We start from the raw sequence: 23915 nt of genomic DNA, 5'->3' as shown, positions 1-23915 counted from the left end.
TACTAATTATGACGAATTTTGCAACTTTGATGTAGCCTCTATTCCATCATGGTATGCCTCCATTACACATTGTTTATCCACATGAAACCTAACTAAAAATCTGTCTAATTTTGAAAAGATGAAGATCAAGCAACAAGCACTTTGTTTTTCTTTATTTGCGAGTATCTTGTATAGAGGTGTAGATGAAGTTTATCATTGATGTGTGGTGCTTGAGGAGATGCCATTCATTCTAAAAGGATGCCATGATTCAACATGTGATGGGCATTGCGTTGGATGACTTATCACCCATAAGGCTTTGCATGTTGGATATTGGTGGGGCCGACGGTTTTTCAAGATGCTTTTGAATATGTAAAGCATTATGATGTTTACCAGAGACATGAGGCTAGGGAAAATTGCAAGCAATCGCTTAACCCCATTCTAGTGACATTGCCCTTTTAAAAATGGGGCATTGATTTTGCTATAACAATGTATTTTCGTCTAAAATACATAAACCATATATTATTGTGGCGATAGACTACTTTCCAAAGTGGTCTAAAGCCCATGCTAGGATGAAGAATAATGCTAATGAAATGGCTAGTTTTATACTTGAGCAAAATATTTACCTTTTTGGTCCACCAAAGGAGCTTATTTCTAATCCCAAAGCTGACTTTTTGAATAAAGTTATAGAAGCATTGATTAAAGCTCTGAAAATTAGGTATAAGAAGACCACATCTTACAACCCCAAAGTGAATGGACAAGGTGAGAGTATTAATAAATAGTTAATGTGGGGATTTTGTCTAAGACTGTGTTAGAAGGTAAGCATAATTGGGACAAGAAATTGTATGTGGTTGTCTAGGTCTATAACACAACTTTTAAAAGAGACCCCATTCAAGTTAGTATATGGGGAGTGTAAAATATTACACGGCGCAGCGAACAGAATCTGAGAAAGAGATAGAGAGTACACAACAGATAAGAGGAGAATCAGTAAAATTCTTTAACTCCAAACAACTGATACAAAGATGGCTCTGTCCACCCGTGCGCTTCCACTGAGTGAAGCTTAGATGGCGATCTAGACAGAAGATAGGCGAAGAGCTTAAGGCTAGCTGGAACAACAACTCTGACTGGGTGAAAGATGAGTGTGAGATGGCTGCGAAGGGGTTTAGCTTTTATAGCCCGCGAAGGTCGTTAGGTCGGCCTGCTGACCGACCTACCATATGAGCCTCCACTAGTCGGCCAGGGAATATTCCAGGGAATATTCCCTTTACCATCGGGCCGGGGGCGCTGCCCCCGGACCCCCGCCAGGGGGGCCGCTGGCCCCCCTGGGACCCCCCAGCCAGGGGCCGCTTCCGCGGCCCCCGGACCCCACAATAGGGGCCCCTTTTAACTCCCTTACCACGCAACTCAATGCAATGTGCCTCGAGTTGCTACCAGCTTAACCACTCCGTCTAACCCAAAGATTAGACCCACAACAGTCACCTTTTTGCCATCCGGTCACATAGACCTCATCTGATATACAAGTCAGGACTCAACCAATGTCCGGGCTCACATTTGGCTTCTCCTCATAATGGGGGCCTTACAACTTTGAGCACCATGGATCATTGGTAGCACCTAATGAGGGTGGGGCATTGATCATATCTAACACCCCCCCTCAATGTCCACCCATAGGTGAACTATCTCCTCGGCCCAATGCCGAGTCTCTGAAGATGAACTTGAAGCAGATCCTTCGTAAGTGCTTTGGTGAAGATATCTGCTCCATTCTCCTCTGTTGGACAGTAGACCAATTCCACTATCCCATCCTCCATCAAATCACGCACATAGTGATACTGGATCTCTATATGTTTGGTGCGTGCATGAAACACTGGATTTTTGGCAATGGCGATGCAACTCTGATTGTCACATCTCAGCACAGTTGGTTCTTCATCCTGCACTCCCATATGCCATAGAATCCTTCTCAACCATACGGCCTCACATGCAGCAAAACAAGCTGCCTTGTACTCTGCTTCGGTAGAAGACAATGCCACTGTTGGTTGCTTCTTACTAATCCAAGAGAAAATTCCTGAACCCAAAGAGAAACAATAACCAGAAACTGACTTCCTGGAATCAATGTCTCCTGCCCAATCTGAGTCACAGTTCCCCACAAGAGAAGTTCCGAAACTGTATGTGATACCATAGTCAAGAGTTTTCTTCAAGTATCTGAGCACCCGCATCCCAGCATTCCAATGACTCTCATGAGGTTTGTTTGAGAACCTACTCAAAACACCAACAGCAAAACTGATATCTGGTCTGGTGTTACACAAGTAGATTAGACTGCCGACCAACCTCCTATACCTCCCAATGTCTGCTAGTGCTGATGTATCCTCAACGGATAACTTTACATTCACCTCCATAGGTGTAGCTATCTCCTTGCACTCGGTCATGCCAAATGCCTTCAAGATCTCCCATGCATACTTCTTCTGAGAGATGAAGATCTTTCCTGGCTCTTGCCAGACTTCAATCCCCAAACAATAGTGCAGCAAGCCCAAGTCTGTCATTTCAAACTCAAAACTCAAAGCCTTTCGAGTTTGGTTGATCATATCTTCATAGTCACCTGTAATAAGAAGGTCGTCCACATATAGGACAATCACTACAGACTTTTTACCATCCCTGTAAACATACAAGTTAGCATCTGAGGCACATCTTTTGAAGTTTAGGTTTAAAAAGAACCTATCTATCCGCTGGTACCATGCTCTGGGGGCTTGTTTCAGCCCATACAATGCCTTCTTTAGTTTACACACTTTGTTCTCAGAATGGGGGGCCTCAAACCCTGGTGGCTGAGCCACGTACACCTCCTCCTTGAGGTCACCATTTAAGAACGCTGACTTAACATCCATTTGGTACACTGGCCACTTCTTGTGGGCAGCCACTGCAAGTACCGTGCGAATAGTGGTCATTCTGGCAGTTGGGGCAAATGACTCTTGAAAATCAAACCCTTCAACTTGTGAAAATCCTTGGGCAACCAGTCTAGCTTTGTACTTTTCTAAGGTACCATCAGCCTTGTACTTTACCTTCCAGATCCACTTGGTGCCAATAATCTTCCGCTTTGCTGGCCGATCCACTAGCTCCCAAGTGTCATTCTTCATTATGCTGTCATACTCCGCCTGCATAGCAGCCTTCCATGATGGATCTGCAAGTGCTTCTTCTAAGTCAGTTGGCTCCTTTACTTCTCTCATAATCTCAACCATCAAGGCCATGTTGACTATGTGAGCAGAAGCCCTCCTTTGCTCCTCTATTCTCTGAGACCTCCTTGGTCCGTCTGCCTTCTCCTCAACAGATGCAGGCATAGGATTATTGTGGTCATAGAGCTGCTTCACCCAGCGCGGCAATGGCTTTTCCGGTGGGGTGATGTCAGGTTGGTGAACTTTTTCCTCATCATCTGAAGATGATGCTTCCTCCTCCTTAAGGATAGGGATAGCTCTCGGGACAGGTTCATAGTGGACTACTTCTTCGCTTGATGATAAAGTGGAAGACCTTGCCTTCTCCTCCTCCACTGTATGCGGCTCCTCCTTGAACACCACATCACGGCTCGCGATGATCTTCTTTGCCTCTTGGTCATATAACTTGTAAGCCTTCTGCTCATCACTATAACCCAAGAAGATACATTTTCTGCTTTTTGGTTGTAACTTGTTTCTCTTCTCATCTGGAACATGTGCATAACATTCACATCCAAAAATTCTGAAATGTGAAACAGATGGTTTCTTACCAGTGTAAGCCTCATGAGGTGTTTTTCCCTTGAGAGCCTTTGTGTAGCTCCGATTTAGAATGTAGACTGCAGTATTAACAGCTTCAGCCCAAAAATGGTTAGGCAATCCCTTGCCCTTTAGCATGCATCTTGCCATCTCCACAATGGTACGATTCCTGCGTTCCACAACACCATTCTGCTGAGGTGTGTGAGGCGTCGTCAATTGACGCTTGATCCCTTTGCTCTTGCAAAAGCCTTCAAACTCCTTTGAGTTGAACTCACCACCACCATCTGTTCTAAATTTCTTCACACTTTTCCCTGTTTCATTCTCAACAAGTATTAGCCATTCTTTAAACTTACCAAAAGCTTGAGCCTTATCACGAAGGAAGTACACCCACATCTTCCTACTGTAGTCGTCGACAATCAACATAAAATAAGAAGATCCCCCCAAGGCCTGTGTAGGCATCTTACCACACAAGTCAGCATGCACCAACTCTAGAGGAGCATGTGCTCTATTCTTGCTTTCTTGTGGAAATGCCTTTCTCTGTTGCTTGCCCATCATACAAGCTTCACATGGTTCCTTCAATTCAGTTATTGTAGGTAGGTGAGCAACCATACCTTGCTTTTGCATCTCCTTCAATACTGCAAATCCGATGTGTCCAAACCTTTCATGCCAAAGCTTACTTGTGCCCACTCCAGCGGTGGCTGTAAGAGCACTTAGCTCATACAGGTTGTTCCTTCTTTCTCCTTTGCCAACAATTGTGCCAGCACTATCAATAATTTCTGCACCTGTCTTCTTGAACCTCACTTCATGACCAAGATCAGTTATGGCAGCAACTGATAAGAGATTTCTTCTGATTTCGGGAACATACAACACATTTGAAAGCTTTTTGACTTCACCATTTGCAGCAACAAAAGAAATAGTACCTGTGCCCGCAGCAGGGCATTTAGCATCATTTCCAACCGTCACAGTGATGGATTCTTGTAGAGGCTGCATAGAACTGTATAGACCTTTCTTGTTGGTCATGTGACGGGAGGCCCCACTATCCAACACCCAAGAGTCAGTGGTAGATTCTTCTTGCGCCGAGGAGCACACTTCCTCAATGGTCGCCATGAATAATTCCAACTCTGCTTCAGCCGTATTGGCTGTCTCTTTCCCTTTACTTTTAAGGGTACCATTCTTTTCATCTGCCTTCTTGACACGACAATCTGCAATTGCATGTCCTTTCTTCTTACAGTAGAAGCACTCTCCTTGAAACTTCTTCTTGCCGCCCTTCTTCTTTTTGTCACCATCATTTTTGGTGGAGGAAACACCTTTGCCTTTTGCATTGGCAGAGAATGCAGCATCTCCATTGTTGCTTCCTTCTCGGGCTTTCAGCCTCAACTCCTCCTCCATTAATAATGCACAAAACTCCTCAAAAGTCAAAGCTTGAGGTCTCACCTGAGTATTAAGGGCAGTTACTAGTCCATCAAACTTTTGTGGACAAATCCGAAGACACCTCCGAGCTAGCTCTTCGCTAGTCTTTTGTATCCCAGCGCCAGCCATCTGGTCGCGCAGATTCTTAATCCGAGTGATGAATGCTTCAACCGTCTCTCCTTCAGCAAACTTCTCCGCTGCTAGTTGATTCTCCAAGTTTTGAATCCTTGTTTGGTTTCGTGTTTCATACTGACTCCTTAGTACATTCCAAGCCTCTGACGCTTTGGTTGTATGCTGAATCAGAGTCAAAACACTGTCAGAACAGCTTGTAACTAAGGCACACAATGCATCTGCATTCCTTCGTTTCCAAGCTCGTAGAAGATCTGCATTCGGAGGAATCATCACACTAGGATTTGATGGGTCGGGGATAGGCTGTGGTTCTGCGTCAGTCCCCAGCACAGTCTCCAGAAGCTCATAAGAATCAAGGATAGTTGTAATTTTGAACTTCCACAAGGTGTAGTTTGTACCATCTAACTTGCCTTCGCTGAAGGTTGGTGGACGAATCCTCAGTGTTTGAATAGCCGGTACAGCAGCACCACCTCCTGCACCGCTTCCTGATGCGCCAGAACTGCTTCCCGGAGTCGACATCGTTTCTCTTTGCTGTTGAAGCCTTTGCCTCTTGCACGCTCTCCGATCTCTAGAGCCCCCTGGGCTCTGATACCATGTAAAATATTACACGGCGCAGCGAACAGAATCTGAGAAAGAGATAGAGAGTACACAACAGATAAGAGGAGAATCAGTAAAATTCTTTAACTCCAAACAACTGATACAAAGATGGCTCTGTCCACCCGTGCGCTTCCACTGAGTGAAGCTTAGATGGCGATCTAGACAGAAGATAGGCGAAGAGCTTAAGGCTAGCTGGAACAACAACTCTGACTGGGTGAAAGATGAGTGTGAGATGGCTGCGAAGGGGTTTAGCTTTTATAGCCCGCGAAGGTCGTTAGGTCGGCCTGCTGACCGACCTACCATATGAGCCTCCACTAGTCGGCCAGGGAATATTCCAGGGAATATTCCCTTTACCATCGGGCCGGGGGCGCTGCCCCCGGACCCCCGCCAGGGGGGCCGCTGGCCCCCCTGGGACCCCCCAGCCAGGGGCCGCTTCCGCGGCCCCCGGACCCCACAATAGGGGCCCCTTTTAACTCCCTTACCACGCAACTCAATGCAATGTGCCTCGAGTTGCTACCAGCTTAACCACTCCGTCTAACCCAAAGATTAGACCCACAACAGTCACCTTTTTGCCATCCGGTCACATAGACCTCATCTGATATACAAGTCAGGACTCAACCAATGTCCGGGCTCACATTTGGCTTCTCCTCATAATGGGGGCCTTACAACTTTGAGCACCATGGATCATTGGTAGCACCTAATGAGGGTGGGGCATTGATCATATCTAACAGGGAGGAATGTGTCTTACCCCTAGAAATCGACCTTTCTATGATAAGATTTGCAATGAATCGTTCATTAGGTAAAGAAGAAGTTTTACAAGAATGGTTCACTCCTTTAGCACATATTGATGAGATTAGGTTCCAGGCTTTACTACATTAGGAGGTAAGGAAGAGATGGATGAAAGCGCTTCATGATTTACATGCAAGGAAATAAAAATTCATGAAGGGGAAGTTGGTTCTCTAAAATGATACACATCAAGAGCTTTCCTAGGAAGATTAGAGCCCACGTGGGATGGGCCCTATAAAATAGTAAACATAGGAAAGAATGGCTTTATGGCCCTTCTTGCAAATTGCAAGGGGATATAGTTTCAAAACAAAGTTAATTTTAATAAGCTTAAGCCTTATTCTTGTAGAGAGTTGATAGAAAGCTTAGTGCCTTTGCAAATGTCTCATGATCCAACCTAAGCTTGCAAAGAGTGCCAAGGCTATTGAAGTGGATGATTAATTTGATATCTTCAGCATCATACTTTGAGAAGCTTACCACCAAGGAAAAGTCATTTAGTGGAGTCAAGGTTATCATGTTACCAAGTGGCTAGACAACTCTTTTATGTGGGATACTAAGGTCTATTGCCACCAAATACAAAGGGTTCTTTTGAGGTTCTATTAGTTTAGTGAAGAGGGAGGGAGAGCACATGTTTTACACCCTCTCATTGGTTTAAATTTTGATTATCATAAGTACAAATAGGTTGATCCACATGGTGTGGTGTATTGATGAAGCTTTCTATATGCTATATTTTGATGGAGCTTTTAAAGGGCTAGCTAGGCATATGAGCATTGGAGTTGTCATTAAAGATCACTATCATCGAGTCATCATGAAAATGGGTATCTAACTAGGTGCTACTTTTACTAACAACATGTCAAAATGCAATGCCTTATTAATGGGGCTAAATTTGGGTTAAAATTAGTGGCATTCACTGGTTGTTAATGAAGGGTGATTCACAACTAGTGATCAATTAGTTGAGTTGAACCTAGAGATCCCATTATGTGGATATACCATTGAACAAATCTAGACATGTGTGCGATCTTTGAGCTAGTGACTTACAGATAATTCCTCATTAGCAAAATCACTTTTCACATTGCTTGTCAAATTATGCTCACATTGAAGGTATGTTTTTCAGCTATAGTTCTAAGTGTCTTTTGAGACTATTTGATGACATCACCATGGGGCTACTATGGGGGTTACTTGTTGAAATGTCCTTATTTGAACATAGATGCCTTCTATGGGTGATGAGTCAAGTTGTGGCAAACCACCTTTTATTTTTTCTTGGATGCATTGGATCGTTCAATGTTATGTTTGTCAAATATCGATTGCCATTTATGCAAGGGGACTAGTCAACAATCTAGTGCATCTAGTATAGGGGCCTTAGTGGCCTAACGCTTGGTCTAGGTTTTATGCATCAAGTGAGACTTGTAGGGGCTAAGAGAGTGTTCTCAACAATGTGTTGCTGATTGTTGTGGTGTCTTGATATATTTCATTAACCCAAGAGGGTTTTTTCATTACCTTTCATGGATGGAGATATTTTTAACCAATGTGTTGTTGTTGAGCCAATTATGCAGGTTGTCCAGATCACATTCCAGGAGGATTCCCATGTTGCGACAATGATTTTTGTTGACATTAGGTGTCTCTACCACCTTGCATTTGCATTGTTTGTTATCTTGTTTTGAGGTAAGGGATGGGGATTATTTGTGATGGGCTACACGGATCTAATACCAAAGTTTGAGCTAAAGATTGAGTGGCATTCTTGAGGGGGACGCCTTCGTTGTTGTCTTCTTTCTTAAGGGTGCTTGTAAAAAATTGGGGGTCATTTTAGCTAGATGATGGTCTATAGGTGTCACTCTTTCATAAGTAAGGTAGCTAGCCTAAGTGTGAATTCCTAGCCAGGTTTTGTCATGATAACATTCCCTAGTGGAAGAGGGGATGGTTTTTGAGTGTATGGTCTACAAGACAACAATAATTAAGAGTCCCATCGTGGAAGAAAATATAATTGATTGAAGATATGTGTTGCCTTATGAGAGCTTGAAGATTTGTGGGTTCAAGACAGTTCGATCCCCTATCCTCCTTGGGATGAGACCTAGCTTATGTGAGCATATGTAACTTTTGGCACCAAATGTTCATTTCCTTAACTTTTGCTTATCAAGTAAAACTTTTTGACCTCTCCCCTCTATTTCGAGCCTTCCATTGCTTGTTGTAAGTTTCCCCCTCCATTAAATTCATATTGACATGTACTGATGAAACAACCCAAGGTTCATTTCAAACTTCATTGTACTACCACCTCTACAACTTGCACATGAGAAGATTGCCATCAAGAGCAACAACAAGAAGGTACAAGAATTTTTAGCTCGAAATGGCAATCACTTTTGTGTAATTTGCTCACATTGAGTTTTGGATTTTGTTTCCTTGGTTTGCATTTTGTACTAAAACTACAAATCAATTGCATTGATAATGCTGGTACTAGCATTACATCTCTTGATGGGTGTAAATGTGGAGTTCTATTGCTGGCCATGTGAAGGTGCTCTTAGTCACAAAATGTGGGAATACATGCAATTAACTCAAAAGTTCCTTTGATATTCTGAGTTAAAAGGTTTTTGTATCCACCACCAAAAATGTTTTGTGTGAACATTGATTGCGTCTGTGTCTATGCCCACCTTCAAAAGCACTTGTCCACACTAGAATGAGCATGCATCACTTAGTTGGTTGCTTTTTAAAAAAGTTAATTTGAATATAACTTAAATAATTGAAAATATGTACATGAGTTGCTGGTTGTTATTTTAAATCGATCTATTTCATAATGCAAGAATTAAGCATTTCAAATGCCATATTTAATGGATTAAGCCATGAGTCTTTTGGTCCCATGTAGAGTTTATGTAAGGAAAAACATAGGAACTTGGAAGAAAGTACATTACAAAATTTGAATGTGTTAAGATGGGAGAAAGTCAGGAAGGAAAACACCTAGGCCTATATGTTACAAAATTTGAATGTACGAGGCGAGAATCAAGCAGTTCCTGTCGTTGGTCCTTCAGGCGCCGAGGGCTCAAGAGTCAAGAGGAATCAAAGAGCCAGGTGTGTGATTGCCCACTGCCTTCTTGCAGAGGTGATGGGTCACCAGAACCAGGGGCTATTGGTTGTGCAGGTGCAGTGGAACGGGGCTCCGATGGAGACTGAGATGTTGAAAGAATCGACCTCGGATCTAGGAAGCCATGATGATCACCAGAAGCATCAACCAGACCCCTAGGGCCATGGTGCGGAGGAGCATCTGTTATAGCAGCTTGGCTTGGAAAGCCCTCCATTGAAGCGAAGTGGTCAGCACCTTGTGCAGCATTCACAGAAGAAAGCTCTTCCTCGGCAAGAATGCCAGAGATGGCTGCATTGGGTCCCTCATTTGCTTCCATGCCAGGTTCTGTGATCATGACCTTAGGGAAGTTGGGGGATGCACCTTCCTCTTTGGAACTCGCCTGGCTCTTGTCTTCCGACGTTGGCTTGGTTTGCGCTTCGTCCTCCATGGAACTTCCCTCGCCCTTATCTTCTGGTATGGCCTTAATCTTTGCCCTGGGAGACCATTCGCTATTGAGGGAAGCCCTATGCAGTGGCTGCAGCTGCTTCCTGGGTGAAGTGTAAACAGTTCTTGCTGGTGAATCCCCTTTGAGGAGTGCTCTAGCAAGTCCTGCTGCACTAGGGACAGGGATGTTAACCTTTTCTGCAATCGGCTTCTCTTCTTGCGGTGTTGTTCGAATCCTTGGAGAAGGCTCTTCTGCGAAGACAGCCCTTGCCAGCCCTGCCGCACTGGGTAGAGGCATATCGGTCTTCTCTCTGAGATGAACTTGCTTTGTAGGGGTAGGGTCCCCCCCTCTGTAGACATTCCTAGCAAGGCCTGCTGCACTAGGAAGAGGAGTGGCATCCTTGTTCCTTTTCTGCACGGGAAGAAATGGAGCGTGTCCTCTCACATTGTTCAAAAATAGGTGCCTGTTGTTACGATCATCAGAGGATGGCTGGATGACAATCTGGTGCCCCTGATTGGCTTCCTTTGAAATCAGGCTGCCATAACCTGCGTCCTCTATCTCGATCAGTTCAATAATTGCCTGTGCCTTGTTCTTTGATTTCCCTTGTTTAAAGGACTTCTTCCCCTGCTCCTCCGACCATGCTTGCCCAATGTGCTTATTAGACAGGGCCTTCCTTGTGAGGAGTGACTTGAGCAGTGGCGGCGGCCTGCGGAGATGTAGGCACAAGCGCTCGCGACAATATGCTTTTCGCTTCTGCCCAAGGTTTTTCCGCCATAGCCATGCAATCAGTTCGACAGAAGGGACAGCCAGCTTCAGGCAGTTCGCGCTCCTGTAATGAGAGGGCTCGCTTGTCTCTTTCCAGTACATCCAACAAGCAACGGGAAGGAATATGCTATCCCAATCCTTGGATTGCTTTCTCCAAGTCCATCTTGCGAGCAAGAAAAGGATGCAAAGCAACAGCAGGAAGGCTAGGAGGGTCATCGCAGCTATGATAGCATTGCGCCGTCGATAGTCAGGAGGGGAAATGGGAGAAGGGGCCTCGGCAGGGGAGTAAGCAGGCATGGGAATGAAGACACTGGAGAAGTACCAGGAGTAGATGGTATGGAGCTCTGCCCTGGAGCCGGTGGAGGAAGTGAAGCCGATGTACATGTAGTCTCTGATGTAGACAGAGAGGTCGAGGTCCAAGGTGATGAGGGCACGGGAGGGCTTGGTGGAGCGGCGGGAGAGGTAAACCCACAGGGTCTTACCCACGCCATTGTAGTCCACCCAGCAGCAGTACCTAGCAGTAGTTACCAACAGAAACAAGAAACCAAATGATCAGTGTCTAAGTAAATCGTTAAAATCTGCAAAATGTAAAGAAAACAGCCTGCTAATGTTTAGTGTCTAAGTCGTTACCAGCATGCAGAATCTAAGAAGAAACCTGCTAATGATGGAGAATTTTTGAACAAAATCTCATTATAATTCCCACGTTCTGACTAATGATGACATCATGAGCTTCTACGAGGGAAAGAATACATACCTAACAAGGTGCGATTGAGGCGTATGGGATCGATGGCAACCCCTTGTCCCCCAACAAGAACTAGCTAGATATGTGGTGTCTCCCAAGCAAAAGCTTATAATGTTGTGTCTCCCAAGCAAAAGCTTATAATGTTGAACATTAGGGCAAAGCGGCCAGCAACAAGGTTGTCTCCTCTACTAGTGCATGCCCTACTCCATTAAGATTGCAAAAGAGGTGATAATCCATGCTACAGTGCTCTGTTGAAAACATTGAAAGTAGGAAAGCTAATAAATACAATTGTGAAAAGGTGATAAGGAATGAGCCCTTTTTTATTGTCTTCTCTCAATCATAGCTCAATATTGATCTATTTTTGGTTCCCATGTTCTATTTGGAAGCTTTGATTCTTTGTATGGATGATACTCACTAATGTGCTTTTTTTTGTTTTCTCGAGCTTGCCTTCGATAGCTAAAGGCCTAGCTTGAATTATTCTTAAAAATAAATATACCATTACACTTTTGATGGCCCGTCCAAATTAAGTGCACTAGTAGTGGCCTCCTTACTCTATAGTGAACAGTGGTCCCTTGTCCTTAAGGACACCTATCTAAGTATGCAGTGATTCTTGAGCAAGCCTTGGTTTTGGAGGGCCAAATCTAAGGAGATTTTATACATATATGTTATAAATAATATAATGTATATTAAGACAAAATATTTACATCAGCCACAACTATGGCAACGCATCAATTGAAATTCAATATAGCTTTTCAAAAACTTATAAAGGATCGATAGAAATCTAAGGAGCCTTTACATTGTACTAACTTAAGAAGGGTACCCTTGAAGTTTTTTAAACATAACTCTTCTTTTGAAGGTTGGAAATTTTCATACCCTTCTCTTTGAAGAGTGAACTCCCTTGAGAATGGTCCTTCAATAATCAAAACGAAGGCTACTTCTTGAGGAGAAGCTTATGATGTCGGAAACTACAAAGAAAAGAAAGAAAAAAGAGTCACTTTTCCCATGTCCCCTTTCCCCATCGAAAAATGTCAAAAATTATTGTCAAGGATTCAAAGTTCAATAGTATCCACGAAGAACCTTTTTTTCTCGACCAGTAAAAATAAATGCAAGTTCCCAAAGCAGCTAGTTTTGTATTGATTTTACAACTAAGAGCCCCGCTACACCTAACTTCATGTACTTGATGGCAGAATACAACATCCACACATAAGGTGAGATGTGTGGACAATGCAATCTACCTCATGCTCAACTAAAGCATTTTCTAAAGGAATCGAGCGAGGGCAAATTGAAAAAAGCATTTCAAAGAAAAAAGAGATTGCTACATGGCTGCCAAGTATTTTTACTTCTTGAAGTAAAGCTAGTAGCTCTATTTTTGGTGATGCTTGCTTCACATACATGGAGTCCTTGTATCCAAGGAAAACAAGTCAAGTAATTGGGTCACACCCCTTGTAGCTTCACTCCATCAAATGGACCTAGGCGTGGCTGGGTTTAATATACTCAGAAAATTCACCAATATTTTCAACGGCTCAAATAAATTCCAATTGGTGTTTTGAGTTCCAGCCAATACGAATACACTAAAATAGCCAATACGATTACACTAAAATACTGGTGTTTCTTGTTTAACACAGGTAGGAACGGTGCTGTTTCCTTATCTAGGATGTGGGACTTTCCGAAAGAGGATGTGTTTCTTGTTTAACACAGGTAGGAACGGTGCTGTTTCCTTATCTAGGATGTGGGACTTTCCGAAAGAGGATATTTTCCCGTCGGCGGCAGTGCAGCACGTACCTGGATCCGTCGTTGAGGACGATGCCGGTCCTGGAAAGGTCGCTGAGCTTGACGGAGGTGAGGGAGTTGATGTCGATGCCGACGTGGTTGTCGTTGGGGTCGTTGAAGGGCGGGTTCCGGTGGGTGTCGAATTCCACCGCCACGACACGGTTGTAGAGGCGGCCGGTGGTGGTCTTGTTGAACATGCCCAGGTAACCGCCCGCGGAGACCTGCACGGAGTTGTCGAAGAAGGCGCGCGGGCAGATGAGGAAGGTCATGCCGTCGCCGTAGAACTCGGGGCTGCGGACGGTGTTCATGGAGAAGGCGAAGCTGGTGTTGAAGGAGGCCAGCAGGTTGGCGCTGGAGTTGAAGAGGTGGACGGAATCCTTGTAGAGGGCGCGCCCCACCGTCTGCACCTCGTAGCTGTTCATCTCCAGGACCCCCTTGCTCGCGTTGATGGACGTCGTCTGGTAGATGTTCACCGTCGTGCTCCACGACGCGAAGTCCCACGCCCCGAATTCCAGGCCCGCCCCCGCATCAGAACCCACCTGCGCCATCGCCCCCTTATCTCGCAGGCACCGAACCCCAGCCAACCATATCAGGACCCGCAGCAGCCGCCTGCACTCATCACGACGGCGCAAGAAATGGCAATGCCTGCACCGTCGATATTCATGGCGACGTAGGAAATGGATGCCGCTACGCAAGTATTCTTGATGATGGCGGCAACTATGACTGCCGCAATAATGCCCGCCAGCCATGGACGCCTCTCCTCCTCTCCCATCTTCCAGCAGTACCCCGTCCGTCTCTTTTGCTCGTCTCTCTCACGTCCTGTCACACCACCCGGGCGCCATGCATGATATCACATATATTATTATCTTTTGCTCGACTCTCTCACGTCCTGTCACACCACCCGGCCATGCATGATTATCACATATCACATGTATTATTATTACGTCGGGACTCGGAATGACTCTCAACGTTCCTCGTGTCTATGGTAAGGGTGGGTCTTTAAGGAGGGGAGAGTGGTGATCGACGGCCTCCTTTTTGCCCCCATCACATCCGATCATCTGGGCCGTCGATCATGTTGACTGTGAAATTCGAACGGATATTCGTCTTGTCGCCCAAGTGCCCGGCTCCGCCCGTGCCTTGCTCCGAATGTGCCCGGCTTTGGAAGTGCCTGGCCCAAAATGTGCCCGGCTACGAGCGTGCCCGGCCTCGAAAGTGCCCGGATCCTGGGGTGCCCAGCCCCGGGCGTGCCCGTTCTCGGAAGTGCCCGGATCCTGGGGTGCCCGGCCCTGGGCACATTCGGTGCCGCGAGCTTTGCATGTGGCAAAAAAGCTAGCCATTCTCATGGTTTTCGCTTACAGGTTCTGGATTTTCATGGTTGTGATCTACTTGTAGGGATCTCTCTTTCAACTCTCTTTCTGGCGAGATACCCTTCTCCATTTCCAAGCTGAAACAACTTGAGCATCTGTGAGCCCCGTGATTATATCTGCACAACTACAATGTTCATTGGCTCATTCTTTCTTACGTTCATCTTGTTCTCTCTGAACAGGGTCCTGAAAAATAACATGATCGCGGGTCCTATCCCTTCAACCTTATCGTAACTTCCCAATCTGAAGATACTGTGAGTTACTTTCTTAGGCGTTTAGAATACGACGGTGATCTTATCACTGGGCGTTTAGAATATGAATTCAGTCTTATCCCAGCTGTTTTTTGCAGGGATTAGGCCCAAAACCGGCTATCTGGAGAAATACCCACGTTAATTTATTGGAGCGAGGTTTTACAGTATTTGTAAGTTGATGAAGAGCATGATTAGTTAGGTGGATGCCCTCCAACAATATATCGGATGGCTAAATATCTCTATCTTGGTGGTGCAAAGGCCTGAGAAACAATTATCTGTCTGGAACTCTTTCGACTGATATGTGCAGGCTCACGGGGCTATGGTACTTGTAAGGGTCAGCTCTCTCTGCCTGGAAAAGCTTTAGTCCTGGGATTAGAGGTGGTGCAAGCACGAATTCTCCTATATCATGGACATTGACAATGGAGCAGTAGCAGAAGGGTGGTGCGCACAAACTCTGGAGCAAGGAGTGTCGACCCTCAATATCGACGGCCTACGAGACGAGAATTTACTCAGGTGAGTTCCTCTACAGCTTTGCGATCTGTGTTGCACCTGGCATAGCATAAAGAATTCCACTTAATTGCAGTAATTGCAGGGAATGTCATCCATGCCCGTAGTCGATAGCGTAGCCGCACAGCATGGTTTAGGGCTTTTGTGTCCAGGTGTGTTGTGGAGTTCGTCCAAGTGCATGTTTCAAATTAAACGTGTGTTTGCTGGCTCCAATAGAATGAAGCCGGGCAAAAGACCCAGATCACAAGGGCAGCAAGCCATGCACGTGGCATCAGCACCCCCCCAGACACCCCAAGCACGCTCACCAATGAAGCTCCGATCACAAGGGCAGCAATCACCATCTCCTAAGCAAGCCATGCATGTGGCCTCACCATCTCCCGATGTACCCCAAGTCCCCTCGCCAAGGAAGCTTCGATCGCAAGGGCAGCAATCACCATCTCCCAAGCAAGCCATGCATGTGGCCTCACCATCTCCCGACGTACCCCAAGTCCCCTCGCCAAGGAAGCTCCAATCGCAAGGGCAAGAAGCCATGCACGTGGCATCACCATCTCCTCAGCCAACAATGCATGCAGCATCACCATCCCCCGAGACACCCCAAGCGCCATTGCCAAGGAAGCTCCGATCGCAAGGGGAACAAGCCATGCACATGCCATCACCACTCTCCCCTCAGCCAGCCATGCATGTGCATCGCCATCTCCTGAGATACCCCACGTGCCCTCACCAAGGAAGCTCCGCTCTGGCAAGTTTGTTCCTGTGCGCAAATTTGTGGTGCCGTCGGCTCCCAGAAAGCAAGCAAAGGCGCAACAATCTCCAACCAAGAAACAACTGCCATTTATTCACATCAATCGGATGCTTTCAAGGGAGTTCACTTGTAAGTTTTTATTTTTCGCATATAAGTGGTTTCAATTTATTTTTGCACCGAGGTTTAATTGCATTGCCTAAACAACAGTTAACCACAATGCAGGTACGGAAGAGCCTGCAGACGATCTTGCCCAGGAAGAGGATCCTGTCCTTGACAGGCCTTCGGCTGATCTTGCCGATGAGGAAGATCAAGCCGCTGCCAGGTCTGCCGATGATATTCGTGATGAAGAACATGAAGTCCCTGCTGTTGACTCGTTGGCCGGTTCTGGGTTGGCACCAAGTGAGTACATTGCATGCCCATTTGGGATGATTTTAAAAACATATACTATGGATTTCTTGTTGTTCTTGTCTGCAGATCAGAAACTGGCGTCAGAAAATATTGTGTATGAATGCTGTCATCAAGTCAGATTGAATTCTGAACATTGTTGTTGTGCCATTTGATGCGTTGCCAAGCGAAACGACGACAAGTGCAGACACACATGGCATTGACCGAGGTGGTCCTAGAGCACGCCCTGGGCCTGTGCACCCCACGGATGATGGTATCGTCCGAGCCTTTGAGATTGTCTTTGACAAGAATGCTCGATTGGCTCGCTGGTGCACTTGTGACCAGTTCTGCAGCAAGCGCACACACTTCTACTATCAACGCTCAGCCATGGAGGAACATTTAAAAGCTGCGCATGGCCTGAACATTGCAGTCCCTGCTGGAGGTAGAATAGGGCCTACTGATGCACGTGTATACGGCACCCATACGGAGTACGAGGAGCATCGTAGCTGTCAGAGATTCGAGGATGTGGAATTCAAGTGGCAGAAAAATAGAAAAAAGCATGAGACTGATTCAATGGTCAAAGGATGGAGGATATACAGTGAGTTGCCAGATTCTCAGAGGATGGGAGGTCCGGAGCAATGGGTGGACGCGTACGTGGCAGAACAGATGAAAAGATACGATGCAAAGAAGGATGATCACATAAAGAGGATCCGTGCTCGCATTGCCGTAGGATTCGATAGATATGTAAGTGTATCTCTGTTCTTCAGTTTTTTTGCAGTTGACTTTGCTGGTTTCCATTGATTTTTCTACAGTTGACTTATTTTTCTGCGCTGCCAACAACGGAGGACTGCAAGCACAAATGTTGGGGGCCCAGCTCGGACGCAGTCATCGCACCATGCACAGTCGATAGACGCCGCAGATCAGGAGGATGCTGCTGCAGAATACATTGTTGCGGACACACCCATAGAGCTCTTATCGCCAGAGGGGCCTTCATTGTTAATCGCATCTTACGACATTACTGTTTTGCCTGGTCGTGTGCTATATGCATTTTCTGATGGTGACAGGGACACACGCAGGATGATGTTCTTATACGATTGATTCTTCTTGTGGATACTTATTTGCCTGCTTCTTTGATTTAACACTTTGATTATGTTGTGCAAATATCGATTCAAGTCAACACGCCTCCAACTGGAGTTGCCAGTACAGGGGGACTTCTTTGAACAATTGAAAGATCCCGCACATCAGGCCAGCTCCTTGGACATGAACTTCTTTGCGCTGTGGATGGAGTTCAGCCTGCAGGAGGAAATAAGCTGCAAATTCTGGATTGTTGATCCCTTGTGGGTTGGCTTGGCAGGCACTGCATCTACAAAGTCGAGCTTGGCCAACTTTATGTCTCCGATTGATGAGCTATGTGACATTGTGTTTTTACCCCTGGTCATGAGCGGTCATTGGACATTGTTTGTGTGCTTCAACTGTTCGGGGCATGGGGTGACTCAGTTGCATCAGAAGCCGGGGCTGCTATTCTTGGATCCTATGAACAAGCCACCCACTCCATTGATGTGTGAGATGGTTAAGCTGGCCGTGGAGCAGATATGGGCTGCGGAGCGTTGCCATGAAACCATACTAAGCAACCCTCCTGTGCAGGCGGTGATACCGTGCCAACCGAACGCCGTTGATTGCGGGTATTATGTGATGCATTGCATGCGCCTGCTAGTGGAGGCTTGCTTGCAGGGAGTGGTTACGGCATCTTTTGTGAGTATATTTAGTACATGCACTAATATGGATTGATTTAGGTCGGCTCAATCTAATCTGAATCCTTGTCTTCATGTAGCTGACAAAGCGATGGTTCGAGCATGATGATGTTGTGCAGATGAGGAGGACCTTGAGTCAGCGGGTTTCTCACGTGGCTGGCAGTGTCTGAGTGGGTGTTGATCTCCAGCCATAGTTTCATGGGATGTTTTTGAATTGTGGACCTGGGGATGGGTAGAATGCATTGTACATGTTAGGCCATTCTGGCGAGGCTCTTGTAAAGACTTCATGTTTGCATCAACAGCAGTTGACTGTGCATCCGCTTTCTCTTGAGGCGGATCAATTTTGGCTTTGTAAACTGTCAGCTTCCATTGACACGTTCATGTGGCTTGTAAACTGTTGACACTCATTAAGAAGATTACATATTTCTATTTGCAGCTTTGATGTCTGCCCTGAGTTAATTTTGCAATTCATGGTAAATTTTGACTACGCCATTTGGGGCTGTGACATGTCTATGCAAAAGTGGTCTCCATTTGAAAAAGGTGCTAGCATACGTATGTTAATAGGTTAAAACAACACGTTGTAAACATGATCCAATCTTTTAACTAAGAGTCTACCAAAATGGCAACAAGTATGAAACGTGTTTGGCAGATAGGAAATATACAACTGTTCAGGGCACCAAAATAAACATCATGCTTAATAAATGGATATCCTAGCTCTCGCATGGCCAGAGGCAAACCTTTCAGAAAAAGTTTTGTTTGTAAAATCATGATCTTCAATAATAGGAATCATCTCATGCCAAACAATTACTTTTGCAGGCAACTTTATGGTACTTAGGAATTGAAAGTTTAAAAGCCTATGCTGAGTAGATGTCTCATGAGTCGAGATTTAGCAAAATATTCAAGCACCTCAACCTACCTAATATTGCAAGCAGTACACACTTACATGGTGCACATTAAGGGTGTGTATGTATGCACGTAACATACATGTGTGGAGTGCACATGGTATACACATGCATGTCCCGCAATCAATTCAACAGCCTTTAACAGTGTCAATCAACAGAATCCTTGTCAAACAGGCTCACAGATTACCACAGGATCTTCCCAATTTGTTCCCTGCCTACAAAGAGACTATAAAGCTAATGGACACAACAGTTTTAATTAGGGGCAACCTAACACCACAAGGATATGGCAGGAAGGACATTGACAGAGTAGCAGCACCCATGATGCATAAAGTCTGGCATGCATCACTGAAACTGGAAGACAACAAACCGCCAAGCCAGTGTCTCTGTGAATTTATGGCTAGCTCAGAATTTAGTCTGAAATAGTACTTGTTTTTAGATCAACTACAGGTGTTATAGGCGATATCAAGCTGGAGCAGCCAGATAGATGCTAGGAACAGTAGCTCAATGATGGAAGCATAGGGACCATTTCCTACAGGTGTATCTTGTTTCAAACCTTACAATTTTTCTCATGTATGCAGTGTTTTGTCTTGCTTGCTATTTGTTTTGCCCCTACCCAGCAAAATAGGGAAAGAGCAATAAGCACATATATATTAAACAAATACACGCACGCTGACTTGTCTCAGAAAATCCACCAACACCAGTCCAAATTTGATGCAAGAATCTATAAAATCACTTGTAAGAATCAATTGCTCATATATATGTTGTCATTCGACATGTTCACAAAGACAGTCAAAGTTCAAATCACCTATAAGAACCAATTAGCCATATATAGATGTTGTCATTCCACATGTACACAAACAGTCAAAGTTCAAGCTTGAATCACATACATATTAGATCCGAAATCCAAAGTTTATGGCTAACATGTCATGAAAAATAACTCCACTGTCAAACCAAAAATTTAGACTAAAATGTAAAATAGTAAAACTCTAGAATCCCAATAGACAATCATCTTGTGTTCTTGAATTCTGACATTGTGTTCTTAAAAGCATATTTTGACAATCGGGAAAGAATTTTTGCCTTTAAGCTTTTCATTAAATGTAGAAACACTCCAGTGCATAGAGATTGACCCACAGAATATATTAAAAGATCGAAATAGACCCAAATCCCTTCCTCAACATCATGCTGACAAAATAGCAAGGCTTTGAAAAAATTGTGAGGGATGATACAACACTATGGAGCTGTCAAGCAATCTCAATGCAGAAAAACAGGCTGCTGACTCACACACACAGGAGCAGCCAGCTTTAAGAAGGGCAATCAGCACTTTTGAGATTTACAAAACCAAGGCAGCAGAAACAGAAGGAATTTTAAAAGTAATTTTGGAGTTACTGTATACCAAGTCCAGCAATATATTCATAGCAACCACCTCAGCATTGCCGAATGGTTTATCTCAGCTTCCACTAAAACCATGCATAGGAGTGGACTCGAAGGAGTCTTAAGGACCCTCCCAGAAGTTCATGAGGCAGCTGAGGTCCTTCAAATTGATCAAAATCGCTTACAATAAAATTGAGAGCTCTCTAAAGGTGCAGTACTCTTGAAGTTCAAAAACAGTCAGCAGAAAATGACCTGACCATAAACATAAAACTCATACTTTGATAATATTAGACTAAGATTAAATGGAGTTTCGCAAGGGGTAAACCACCAGGTTATATTAAGCAATCACCAAAGATGTGATAGATTGGCATGCATTTGTGAATTCCAACATATTTGATGATCATGTGTACACTCTGTTGTGTGTCAACCCACAAACTTCACCACTTGTCTCTAGCTTGGACTGCTAAACTTTTTTGCAGTACATGCACATATCCCAAAAGAACCTAATGTTTTAATCTTAAAATATATTTTTACTCTTGTAGGCCTTGCCTAGGTTTGAAAAGGATGCATACAAATCCAAGAGAAGCCACAAACATAGCAGCGCCACTAAAAGCATCCACAAATAGCCTCTCTGCCATAAGCATTGAGAATATATAAGCTTCTGGAAAGAGTCCCAGTAAACACTATACCGCTATCATGCATAAGACATAGACCAAGCAACAGGTACCATCAAAAGTAACTTGGCATCCAACTTTGGCGATGCTAAACAGAAGCTAGATTTTTCTTTACCAGTGTGACATAAAGCACATGCAAATACATCACCAAAGACTGACGCAAGTCTGACCTTTCCAATGCCTTTAACAACTGAGAGACATCATTGGCACATGTGACCGAACCCCCATTAGGTGTACATTTTAAGAATATAAATAGGACATACCGTGATGTAATGTGCTTCACTGCTTAGAAGCAACACTATCAAAATACTTGGTAGACACGGTATCAATGGTAGACATAACACATCATAACCAAAGGGATCATAATGATTTGCCATTTTTGATCAATCATTGCATTGAGTTCAGCACCAAGAGCAGGTCCACCATATTTTTGACATGTCCTTGCAGCAGTCGGCTAGTTTTGGTAATTTCCAGCTATTTATGTTTGGCCCAATTTATTGGCAGATATATTGTCTTGCAAATTTCAGCACTCTCCGACATCCAGTGGCACTCCTCCCTCGTCCGGTGCTTCTCTCTGTCATCAGCTTCATCCAGTGCCCTCGCTCTGTTGATAAACACGGATGTAGAGCTAGTTAACTATGGTGGATGCAAATCAAACACAGGATACATTATCAAAAATGAGAGATTGTAACTCAAGTGAATTAGGTTCCAAGATAGATTAGCTTGGACTCATAAACACAATCTTGAGTGAATTAGGTTCCAAGATGGCAGCCATGGAACCTTGGCCTCGAGCTCAGAAATCCTGAAGATTTTGGTCTCTCCTTGGTCCTCGGGAGTCCCTCTTGAACATTGCTCGAGATTTCAGCCATCAAGAAGAACGGGAAGAAGATCACAAGCAAGGTTTGAAGGCATGCACTTGTGGGCAGCCATGGCTATGGAGTAGGACCTCCATTTCAGCAAGAACCCTCATGGGGAGGTCCTGAACCATCCTGTCCCAAGCTTGATTTCACCCTTTCTTGAGGAAGCATACCCATTTTGGAGCCATGGAGCATTCGGGATCAAATGGAGCTCTCATGGAGGACTGAGGTGGCATCAGTGGCTGCCTTCTTCTCCAAAGACTCAAGGTAACTAACTCTTGGCTCTCATTCTCTCCGTTTAAGCCTCTTGTTGAATCCCATCCAATTTTTTGAGAGAATGTATGAGTCCAAGTAGATAATAGGAGACCCAGACCTTGAATGCATGCTGATTCTCATGTCCCAGTCATTTCTCTTTGATCTTATAGTGCTGAAATGGATTTTACTTATGCTGAAGCTTCATTGTGATTATATTTTGCTTACCCATAACCCGTTTGGCTTTTTGTGAATTGGCTGAGCCAAGAAGTGAAAAAAAATCCATCAAAGAAGTGACCCCCCCTTGCCATCAAAGACCCTGAAGGGGTATACAACCAGGCCCGGGGGGAACTTTGCCCACCTCCCAGTGATCCGAAGCCCAAAGAATTATTGCAGGTGCAGGTACATTTGATGGAATAGCTCGAAAGTTGATCACTTGAGCCTACAAACCCCTACATGCATTGGTAATGTCATAAACCGCTTGCTAATGTATGGTGGATGCAATGCAAGAAGGGTAGGGAATGCAATATGGAACTGGTCTAAGCAATAAGCTATGGATGCAAAGAATGTATGGCTTTATGGGGCATTGAGAGCCACCATTGAGGCCCTACATGTCTGGGATAAGACCCTCACCATTGGGATAAATAATGCTTCTTGAGGGAGCCTTTGCAGGATATTACAGACAGCCAGTCCTACAGAATCAGCCCACAAGAATTGATTACAACAAAGCCTCTTTGTGTGATTGAACGCAAGCTCTATAGCTTGACTCGAATAGGGCATTTTCCCCTTTGATATGAGCTAAAAATCTCCCCATTCCGCCCTACAGTTTGAGAGATACACTCAGTTTTGTACCTAGAGGTACTGTGGGACAGGCAGCGGTCCTACACAGTCAGCCCACAAAAAGTGATTACAGAAAAGCCTTGATCATTTACTGTCGGAGATATTTTTACATAGCCTCATAGAGGGGATCGAGGGCTTTCATTTGAATCAGAAAGTTTGGCAATCGGAGTTCCTTAGCTCAAGTTATCATCATTTCTGTAACAGGGGGTCTGGTAGACTGCACTTGGGATGGCAGGCCACAAGGGTAAAGCAAAGGCCCAGGAGGAATTTCAGCGTGAAATAAGGGACTCCCATGCCTCAATGAACGATCCTAGCTCAGCCCAGGAGGATCGTGAAGACTTGTTTGAAGAAGGTGCCCCTGAGATAGATCGCTTATCTCTGCTCAACCAAACCCTATGCCAACATGAGACCCGTCATGCTGATCGACATAGAGAGATGGAGCAACGCTACAGGGAGATGGAAACCCGCCAAGATCAGCGTCATTCTGAGATGATGGCCAAGATGGACTGACTCATAGAGCGCATGGGCGCCCTCATTCCCGCCATTGCCCCCCCCTCGGATCGACCCAAGGAGTATGTCTCTCCCCGTGACGCTAATCGCCCTCCCCCCTTGGAGACCGGGCGTAG

The 23915-nt window shown here is 44.9% G+C and overlaps 1 protein-coding gene across 1 annotated transcript; it reads right to left on the bottom strand.

The window, feature by feature from the left end:
• Window positions 1-9438: 9438 nt before the first annotated feature.
• LOC148010360 (uncharacterized) lies at window positions 9439-14275 on the bottom strand. Its single transcript, XM_087671623.1, has 2 exons — window positions 13407-14275; window positions 9439-11396 (listed from the first exon to the last, which is right to left on the bottom strand). Exons 1-2 carry the CDS (start codon window positions 14141-14143, stop codon window positions 9659-9661), a joined length of 2475 nt encoding a protein of 824 aa, XP_087527749.1. The 5' UTR covers window positions 14144-14275; the 3' UTR covers window positions 9439-9658.
• Between the last annotated feature and the right edge of the window lie 9640 nt (window positions 14276-23915).

Source organism: Lygodium microphyllum, chromosome 29, assembly GCF_053477565.2.
Source record: "Lygodium microphyllum isolate KBCC chromosome 29, Lygodium_microphyllum_v1.1.10, whole genome shotgun sequence".
NCBI lineage: Eukaryota > Viridiplantae > Streptophyta > Polypodiopsida > Schizaeales > Lygodiaceae > Lygodium > Lygodium microphyllum.
This window is presented reverse-complemented; position numbering and strand designations above follow the sequence as displayed.